At 37.5% G+C, this 10269-nt stretch overlaps 1 protein-coding gene across 6 annotated transcripts in view; it reads left to right on the plus strand.

Moving 5' to 3' along the window:
• The window catches only part of CSGALNACT2 (chondroitin sulfate N-acetylgalactosaminyltransferase 2), a 45582-nt gene that overhangs the window by 15290 nt on the left and 20023 nt on the right, over positions 1-10269 (plus strand). For all 6 annotated transcript variants that reach the window (XM_039852820.1, XM_039852825.1, XM_039852823.1 and 3 more), the window contains 3 exons: positions 1591-2520; positions 4679-4895; positions 6257-6358. In XM_039852820.1, the coding sequence (XP_039708754.1) occupies positions 1860-2520; positions 4679-4895; positions 6257-6358 (980 nt within the window). In that variant the 5' untranslated portion in view covers positions 1591-1859. The remainder of the gene's footprint in view (positions 1-1590; positions 2521-4678; positions 4896-6256; positions 6359-10269) is intronic.

The following is a 10269-nucleotide window of genomic DNA, read 5'->3' on the forward strand; positions in this document are numbered from 1 at the left end:
GTGTGCTGTTGGTGGGATTTCAAATTGGTGCAGCCACTATGGAAAACAGTATGGAGGTTCCTCAAAAGATTAAAAATAGAACTACCATATGTCCCAGCAATTCCACTTCTGGATATTTATCTGAAGAAATTTATTAACACTGATTTGAAAAGATGTATGCACCCCTACGTTTATTGCAACACTATTTACAATAGCCAAGATATGGAAGCAGCCTAAGTGCCTGTCAGTTGACAGTTGGATAAAGAAGATGTGGTACATGTATACAATGGAATATCACTCAGCCATAAAAAAGAATGAAATCTTAACCACGTGCAACAACGTGGATGGGCCTGTCGGGTATTTCATTGAGTGAAATAAGTCAGACAGAGAAAGACAAATTTCATATGATCTCACATATGTGCATTCTAAAGAACAAAACAAAACAGGAACAGACTCATAGATATAGAGAACCTGATGGTTGCTGGATGGGAAGGAGATTGGGAGGATGGTGAAGGGACTAAGAAGTACAAATTGGTAGTTACAAAATAGTCAAGGGGATATAAAGTGCAGCATAGGGAATATAGTCAATAATACTGTAATAACTATGTATAGTGCCAGGTGGGTAGTAGACTATTCAGGGGAATCACTTTGTAAATTATATAAACTTCTAACCATTTGCTTTACACTGAAACTAACAAAGTAATAATCGAACATCAATTGTAATTGAAAATTTTTAAATGAAAACAAAAGAGAATTCTTAGTTCAGAAAGAAACATGGAAGAGCTCACACAACTAGCTGTGGTATGAAACCATGTATGTTTGTAAATTTATAAAAGGTTTGTAATTATTTACTCTGCAAATAAACATTAAAATGTTTGTGTTTTTCTTTATGTCGACTCTAAACCTTCCCAGGCTTGTAGGAAATCTGTTGCTGTGAAATATGGCCAAAAGAATTATGTGATCTAACGCTCAAATAAACTATTGGAGGACTTTGGATGTAAAAATGTTTCTTAATGTGTTTTCCAGAAGTCTGACCTTTTGAAATAATTTTTCCTTCCACTTAATTGTAAGGCTCTTAGTGTGACCGAGTTGAGCCATATAAATCAGTGAAATAGAATGCTTGAATTGAATAAACTGAAAGAACACATCTTTCTAGTAAGCCATTCTTAATATAATAATTTATAGAAACTCATTTCCGAAATGGTGATATGCAGTAGGTGGGAGATGATGTATTAATCAAAATATTATGTTAATAAAGAGCTATGAGCAGTAGAATTTTTAAATAATTAGAATACAGTAGAGTCTATGTAACACAAAGTATGCTAAATAGAACTTTAATGTTTCTTTGATTCATTCAAGAGATTATGGATATGTAGACCTGGTTTAATAGTATTATGTGTGGGGGAGAAAGTATATTGCATGTGATATTTTAGTATTTTGTAAGATTTTTTTCTTAATAGTTTTTCCAAGAATTTACTGAATATTCTCAATTTTATTAGCGCCTCTCCTGCTGCTCTACATATAATGGTCACATAGCTAAGTTTACACTGCCAACAATTTGATGTACATAAGGAAACAAAATTCTCATTGATTCTAATTTGTTTCTTACAGAAAGGTCACCACCCATGTAATGGAATTTTATCTGATTCTGTAGATCAGATTTCTTCTGGATATCACAGTAACAATACAGGAAGATGTGTACTTTCTCATTTCTGCAAGTAGTCTTGACTGTGAAGGAAGAAATTTTTTAAGCTACAGCAGAATTTGTTTTGGTACCTTTTATGGAAATCCTGGTTTTGTTTTTAATTTTTGATAACCTTTTGCTAAAGGTATGAACAAACAAAGAACTTATCTCATTACACAAGTCCACATTGATAAGAATGCCTAGAAGAGGATTGATTCTTCAGACCCGGACTCATTGGCTGTTGTTGGGTCTTGCTTTACTCTGCAGTTTGGTATTATTTTTGTACCTTCTGGAATGTGCCCCCCAGACTGATGGAAATGCATCTCTTCCTGGGGTCGTTGGGGAAAATTATGGTAGAGAATATTATCAAGCCCTATTGCAGGAGCAAGAAGAACATTATCAAACCAGGGCAACCAGTCTGAAGCGCCAAATTGCCCAACTAAAACAAGAATTACAAGAAATGAGTGAGAAGATGAGATCATTGCAAGAAAGAAAAAACGTAGGGGCTAATGGCATAGGCTATCAAGGCAACAAAGAACAAGCACCTAGTGATCTTTTAGAGTTTCTTCATTCCCAAATTGACAAAGCTGAAGTTAGCACAGGAGCCAAACTACCTAGTGAGTATGGGGTCATTCCCTTTGAAAGTTTTACCTTAATGAAAGTGTTCCAGTTGGAAATGGGTCTCACTCGCCATCCTGAGGAAAAGCCAGTTAGAAAAGACAAGCGAGATGAATTGGTAGAAGTTATTGAAGCTGGATTGGAGGTCATTAATAATCCTGATGAAGATGATGAACAGGAAGATGAGGATGGTCCCCTTGGAGAAAAACTGATATTTAATGAAAATGACTTCATAGAAGGTAATGCGAAAAATTTGTTGGTTCATATGTTAGTGTGACAATATGCCCTTGTTGTATGCTGGTAATATAAGTCAGTCATTTTCCACAATATTAAAACATTTAAATTTTTACCTGTTTCATTCTACCAAGAATTTGAAGTGGCCTTTTGAAAACTGTAGTGTGATTGTAATAAAGTAGAGAATAAGAATGAATCTGGGAAATAGAATGAATCTAAGTTTATACAGAAGAATAATACCCAAGTTGAAGGTTCTTAGGGCTGTTTGTGTATTTACATGTGTACATTTTGCATTCCACTCTTACCTGGTCTTGATGTTCCTTTTTTATATTTTTAAAAATGTATGAACTAAGGCTCAAGATTTGAAAACTATTTGATTAAGAAAAGAAGAACCTAATTTCATAGATTAGAGGTTAATTCTGTATTTTAGAGGGAGGAAAAGCACATGTCAGAACATCAAGGAAGCATACATAGTTTTAAAAGCATATTTGGAATTTGGAAAAGTAAAGAACCTATTTTCCTAATACAAACTGCAGAAAGGGCATGGGATTTTTATACGTCAGGATGGGTGGGACGTAACTCAAAAGTTTAGGAATACTGCTATAAATTCGAGATATTTGTTGATTGATATAAACAGGAATAATTATAGATCTCCACCCATCTCCATCTTGATATCCTCTGTCAGATATTTAATTGCAGGCTTAAAACCATTTTAGATAGAAATCTTTCTTAAAAGTTCTTTTGCTTGATTCTATTAACATTATACCTCATGTGGTTTTTTTTTTTGACCCTGAATCATCATGGATATCACTTGCTGTATTGTAATATAACAGTTTGAGGCCTTTGGAGGCCATCAGGGAGAGCATCATGCTTTTCTGTGGCATTTCAATGGGCTTCTCCCAGTAGCCACCTTTTTTCTGCTGTCACTCTCTGCCATTTTTAATAGGTTGTTTCTCTCAAAGCTCTTTTAATTCTTCTTCATGCTCAGCTTTTTGTCTTTTCACTCTATGTTTGTAGCTTATGGCAGAATCAAAAGCTGTAGAAGAAGCGAGATAACTATGTAACTTGTAAAATATCTTCACATCTGCCTGAAAAGAAAGGAGCCAATGCCAGTTTTGTATTCTACAACTTTTGCTTTCAACTCTCCTTGGATTCTGTCACTTACAGGATTTTTTCTCTGCATGGACCATATTTTGTCCCTCACTTTTCCTCCACTGTGCCACTCCCCTCACCAAAAAAGTAATTACTGACAACAACTGAACAACTCCTGTTCTTCTTTCCAGACATCTTAGATGACACTTCTGGGAAGTCGTCTCCAACCTACAAGTCTAAGATAGCAGTGCTTCCTTTGTGCTCTTGCAGCCTCTGCCCTGTGTCCCCCTCTCACAGTGCCTGTCATATGGCATTGCCCATTTCCTGATTTGTACTTCCTGCTTGACTGTAAGCCTCAAGAGAAGTGGGACCAGGTCTATCTTGTTCTCCATTTTATTCCCAGATATTGCCAGTGACTCACATATCTGTAAGTCTAAACTTTCTCCTGAGTGTCACACTAAAAATCAACTTGCCCAGAAGACTTCCATTCTTTTCTCCCAAAGACACCTCAAATCACCGTATTTAAATCTACACTAATTTTTCGTTGTCTGACTTCACTGTATTCAGTGTGTCTATGTGTGCACACACATATGTATCACTATATTGTTATTTCTTTATTTTTCTGCCTCTGTCACTAAACTGATCTTACCTCACAACTGGGACCATGTAGCCCTCTTTATACCGCCAGTGAATAACACATTTTTATTGAGCTGAATGGAGCAATAGAAGTTTTGACTCTCAGGTCTAGAATTTAATATTGCTAGATCTAAGTTCTTTATTTTCATCATAAGGTTACTGTGCTAATAGGCTGTACTATTAAAAAAATCATATATGAATAGGAGTAGTTGTCATTTGGAGCATATGTTATGGATTTAACCAAACTTTTTTTTAAAACTTCTTTTAAAGAAATAGTTGTTACTGACTATACAGTGGGGATAAATATTTTCACAAACAAATGAAAACCCTACAAATCTGGTTTCATACTTTTGATCTTTAAGTAAAATTAGTATTCACATTGAATTTGTAAACTTTGACATGGCGACATCTTTTGTCCGTCACTCTTTCCTTTAGGTTATTATCGCACCGAGAGAGATAAGGGCACACAGTATGAACTGTTTTTTAAGAAAGCAGACCTTATGGAATATAGACATGTGACCCTCTTCCGCCCTTTTGGACCTCTCATGAAAGTGAAGAGCGAGATGATTGACATTAGTAGATCAATTATTAATATCATTGTGCCACTTGCTGAAAGAACTGAAGCATTTGTGCAGTTTATGCAGAACTTCAGGTAACTCTCAGGGCTTAATGATTTGGCTAAGTGCGCCTGGAAAAAAATCACACTTCATGCAGATTTACTTAATTTAGCTTCATCGAGTAGAATACTTAGAATTACAGGGTAATTTTATAGGCCTCGGAGAACTTCCTTTTTTGATATTCTCTTTTTTCTCAAAGCATGTATAGTATATTGTGTTATTGACAGTTTGAACTATGAAGTAAATTGAAGGTGACAACTATGAGAAACTGAATTTGATTACCTTTATAATTATGTACAAATTCATGTCAGGGCAAATTGAATGTTTAAAAATAACTTTATTGAGGCATAACTTAGATACAGTAAAATTCACATATTGTAGGGATACAGATTTCATGACTTTTGATAAAATGTATACTCATGTATCCACCTCCCTAATCAAGATATAGAACATTGCTATCTCCTCAGAAAAGTCCCTTGAGAAAAAATTGAATTTTAAAGTTGAAATAAATTCTAGAAATATAAACATTCAGCTAAAAAAATGAGAGAAAGTCCATTGTGGCAAGCAGAGACTAACCATTTTTTAAATAATTAAATTTGGATATTTTAAAATGCTGAAGTGCTAAAGACTTAACTACATATTAGAATAACTATTTGAGGAAAGTTTTCCTTTTTTATTTTAACAGTTGCCATGTTTTAAATACTTTAATATGCTAGTTTTAATGCTTTGAAACCCATCTTTATTCTCAAATTGAAATTGTTGGATTTAAAAGTTAGTTAATACTCTTCTATAACAGAATATCTAAAAATCAAGCTTCCAAATGAGTTTTGCCTGCTTGAAACAGCTTGCTTGGATCTGATTTTCTAAAGCATATTTTTATTGCCTTTCTTGGAATTTCCTTCAGATGCTACATTATTCTTTACAGTGAGTAATCTCATTCCTGGCAAATATTTATTCCTTGATGATTTGTATAATTTCTGGCACTAGCCAGTCTGAAGACAAAATAACTCTTGAATCAAAACATGAATATTTATTTATTTGGTTCTGAACTGATTGGACATATTTCCTTGAATAGCTTATAATTTGCTTCTGAAGGCAACACCAAAGCCAAAGTTCCCAAAATATTTTGAAATTTGGCAACATTGTTAGACTGCTTCCATGGCCCTCTGAGCGTTGCACTCATTTAGACATATACATACGTTATTATTTATTCGTTCTGATGCCTTTAATAATGCAGCAATATTACCACTTTTATATTTACTTAAAAAAAATTAATGTAATTTTATTTTAAGTTAGTAATGCCTAGTTCAATTTCTTGTTAAAGCTTCATGTGATTGCTTTCTGAATGAGTAGAGCCTCATTTTCTTGAATGAACTTTATTTTTCAATTCTGTTAGGGATGTATGTATTCATCAGGACAAGAGGATTCATCTCACAGTGGTGTATTTTGGTAAAGAAGGACTATCTAAAGTCAAGTCTATCCTAGAATCTGTCACAAGGTTGGTGAGCCATGTGCGCATTTAAGTCCTTGATATATAATATTAAAAGAGTGAGAATTTCAGATATTTAATGAGTTTATTTGGAATAGCCACTGTTTAAAAGTTGGCTGAGCATGTGCGTGGTGGTAATAAGTTACTCATTTCACCTCAGGGTTCACTCACGCAACTCTAAATAACTCATTTTTCCTTAACCTCTTAGCAGACAGCCTGGCATGATCAGGGTGCTCTCATTCTGCAGCCCACTCACCTCCTATATATTTGCCTCCATTTAGTACTTCTTCATTTCTCCTGTTCAGCTTTCTCTTTTTCTAAATCTAATCCCTTCACTTTGTTATAATCTCCTGAGCTTTTCTTTTGTTACCTTTCTTTCATTTCCCAGGTTCCTTCTTCTCACCCTGTAAATGATGCTTAGGCCTTCCTTATCCTAAAGAAACCCCACCTGACTCTACAGTAGCCAGTAGCTAATTTTAGGTTCCTGTCCTTTCACAGCTAAACCTCACAGGACAGTAGTTCTCTAACCAAGCAACTCATGTAATACCTGGCACATAGTAGGTGCTCAGAGGTATTAATTCTTAATACTCCATTATTAATTCTATAGCTTCTCAGCCTTTTCATCTCTAAGTTATGGTCCCAGAGTTATGTCCTAACTGCTAAATTCAGCCTTTTCTCTCTCATCATTTATCGCTTTTTACATTTGACAGCTGACAAATACTTCCTTCTTGAAATATTCCTCTGATGTTTGTAAAATGTAAAGATTTTGTAAATGTAAATATGTTATAATGTAAGATATTAGGTTGATTGACTTTTTTGAACACATCAATTCTATATCCTTTACTTGCTTGTTTGCCTTTCCGCTGGTTGTTGCCATTTCCTAAGAGTCCAGATTTGACTGGCCATTCTTCTTGATTCGTTCAGCTAACTAACATTCATTGAGTCCCACCAACTATGTTCCAGGTACATGGCTTGGGAGTCTGACTGGGGTGGTTAAAATAGGACTGGGCACAGAAGAGGGAGTTTATCCCTACAATGAAGGGACTCTCTCACAGCATCGATATGTAAAAAACAAACAGTGTCTTCTCCCCCTACACTAGCTTCTCCTGATGGTCCTCTTTCAGTTCAGACCAAGACCATACTCATGATCCCCTAAGCTTGATGTCTGAGAGCCAGCATCTTTCACTCATTCTCTACCTCTGATTAGTCATTTCCTGCCTACTGCACAGTACCTCTTCTCTGTCCTTTCTTTGCTGCTGCCACCACCCAGCTTCCCCCTCCCTCCATTTCTTCCCTTCTTTTTTTCTCTCTTTACCATTTTCACGTCACCTACGAAGTGCCAAGCGCTCACTTTGGTGTTCCTAAAGTCATCCTTGCATTAACCAAGACTCTTCTGTGGCAAATGTTGGAAACCTATCTTGAGCTTGCTTAAGGAAAAAGAGTGTTATTGAAGAACTTTGAGTAACTCGCAAAACTAAAGAGATCATTACACGAAACTTGAGGAAGAAAACCAAAACAGCTTTGATATTTTAGGGACTGGAACCACAGTTGAATACCATCAAAATTCTCTTACTGTCTTCTTGTCTGTTTTTCTCTGCATGTTGACATCATTCTCATATTGCAGGTTGGCATCTTCCACATGTGAGGTATCTGGCCGTTGGCGGCCCAGGGCTCACATCTTCTTAGCTTTGCCATCAGAAAGGAAAGATCTTTCTCCCAGATCCAGCTGAGAAAATCCCAGGGAAGAACTTTTGCCCACTCTTGAGCCAATCACTATGGCCAGGTGGGGGTATTGTGATTGCCCCAGCTTCAGTCTGGTCCCCGCCTCTAGGAAATTACTGTGGTTGTGATGTAGGGAAGAGACATAAGAACTAAATGTTAAACCAAGCTATATTCAAAGCCTGCCAGAACAAAAGAAGATTCCTGCTGGGATTGTTAATAAACCATTTACCCATACCATAACAGGAAAACAGAGTCTTTAAGTCATACCATACACAAAATTAAGCCAACTATTTTTTCCCTGTGGCCAAACTGTGAGAAATCTATAGAACTAAGGTTGAGATTGCTAGCACAACTTTCATGCTGCATACCCATACCATCAAAGGAAAACAGGTAAACAAAGTCTTTAAACTGTAATTCATAGAAACTAAGAATGACATATAAACTGAATTCCCCAGACACTCAGGATCTCTCTTTCCCTCTCCCTGCCATCTCTCCCCCACCCTTTCTCCCCCTCCCTTCCCCCACCTACGTCCTTCCCTTCCTCCTCTCCTCTTCCCTCCCCTCAGCCTTCCCCTTCCTTCCCTCCTTCCCCTCCTTCCCTTGCCCTCCTTCCCTTCCCCTCCTTTCCTCCCCTCCCTCCTTTCCTCCTTCCCTCTTTCCTCATCTCCTCAGCTGTCCTCCATTACATCGCCTGCATCTTCCTCCCACATCCTTCTAACCCTTCCTTTCCTCCTTCTTTTCCTTCAGCATACCTCCTTCCTCCTTTTCCCCTCCTCCTTCCCCTCCTTCCTCTCTTCCCTCCTTCCTCCCTCCTCTCCTCCCCTTCCCTTCCTCCCTTCCCTTCCTTTTCCCTCCCCGTTCCTTCCTCCTCCTCCTCTGTCCCTTCCTTCTTTCCATGATTCTCTCTGACAAAGGGGCAACCACACTCACTCTATGGAGTGTTATTCCTTCTCTAATAAACTTTCCTTTTGTCTCTATCACTGGCATGCACTTGAATTCTTTTCTGCATGCAGTCAAGGACCCTCACCCTTTCTTTCTCGGTGCAGGACTTGAGTCCCTACTTGGGAGGATTTGCCCAGTCCTGCATCAGTTGGGATATTCTATAATTAGTAGCTCCACTTGATGCTAGAAGTGTGAAGTAGTGATCATCAGCTTCCCCAAAAGAAGGAAGAGATTTATATCCTATAAGAAGGGGAGCATGGGCACTTAGAACTTGGAGTCTACTCTGTACACTATTTGAGCCTTTGCTCCATCTCTCCATTTCCTGTTCTATATTATTGTAAGAGTAATCTTCCTAAAATGTTCTTTTTTTTTTGGATCTGGCTATACCCTTGTGCAGCAGTTCTCCAACTTTAACATCAGAGTCACCTGGAGGGCTTATTAAGACACAGGTGCTCAACTCCATCTCTAGCATCTGATTTAGGGGTCTGGAGAGGGGCCTGAGAATTTGCATTTCTAACAGTTTCCTAGAGGAAGCTGATGCTCTGGGTAGGGGAACTTCACTGTGAGAACCACTGCCCTGGCTGAAAAACCCTGACTCTTCCTTTAGGACACGGACCATATTCTTTAACTTCTCATGGAAGGTACTCAGTCTGACCCTTTTCTGGTTTTCTTTCATTGATCTCATTCTGGGATCCCTCTGTGCCAGAATGACTTATCTGATCCCTTGTCTCTAAAATGCTTTATACTTTCTTAACTCTTTGCCTTTGAGAATAATTAACTGGAATAACCTTTACGCTCACCACTGAATTTAGGATTTTAACCAAAGCCTAAATTAAGTTCCAGTTCTAACATCTTCTCTAACTACTCCAAACAAAAGGAATCTTTTTTTTTTTCTCAGACCTGCTGTTTATTTATTCATTCATTCAGCAAATATTTATTGAGCTCCTACTCTATGGGGGGCATGGTGTCCATAGCAATAAAACAGAATCATTGCTCTCATGGAGTTTACATTCCAGTGGGGGAGATGCTCAGACAAACATGTCTGATGGGACTGAGGAAAACAAAGCTGGGCAAGGGAATAGAGATTAAAGAGAAGGGAGGCTGGGGCTACTTTACATATGGTGTGAGGGGGATCCCTCTGATAAGAGGACATTTGAGCAGAGATCTGAAGAACTCAATAGAAGAGCCCTCTTTGTATGTATCAGTCATGTGGAATGCAATTACTTATTACCAAACAGTATGGCTGTTTTTCCATT

This window comes from Pteropus medius, unplaced genomic scaffold (genome assembly GCF_902729225.1).
Source record: "Pteropus medius unplaced genomic scaffold, Ma_sr-lr_union100, whole genome shotgun sequence".
NCBI classification, from domain to species: Eukaryota; Metazoa; Chordata; class Mammalia; order Chiroptera; family Pteropodidae; genus Pteropus; species Pteropus medius.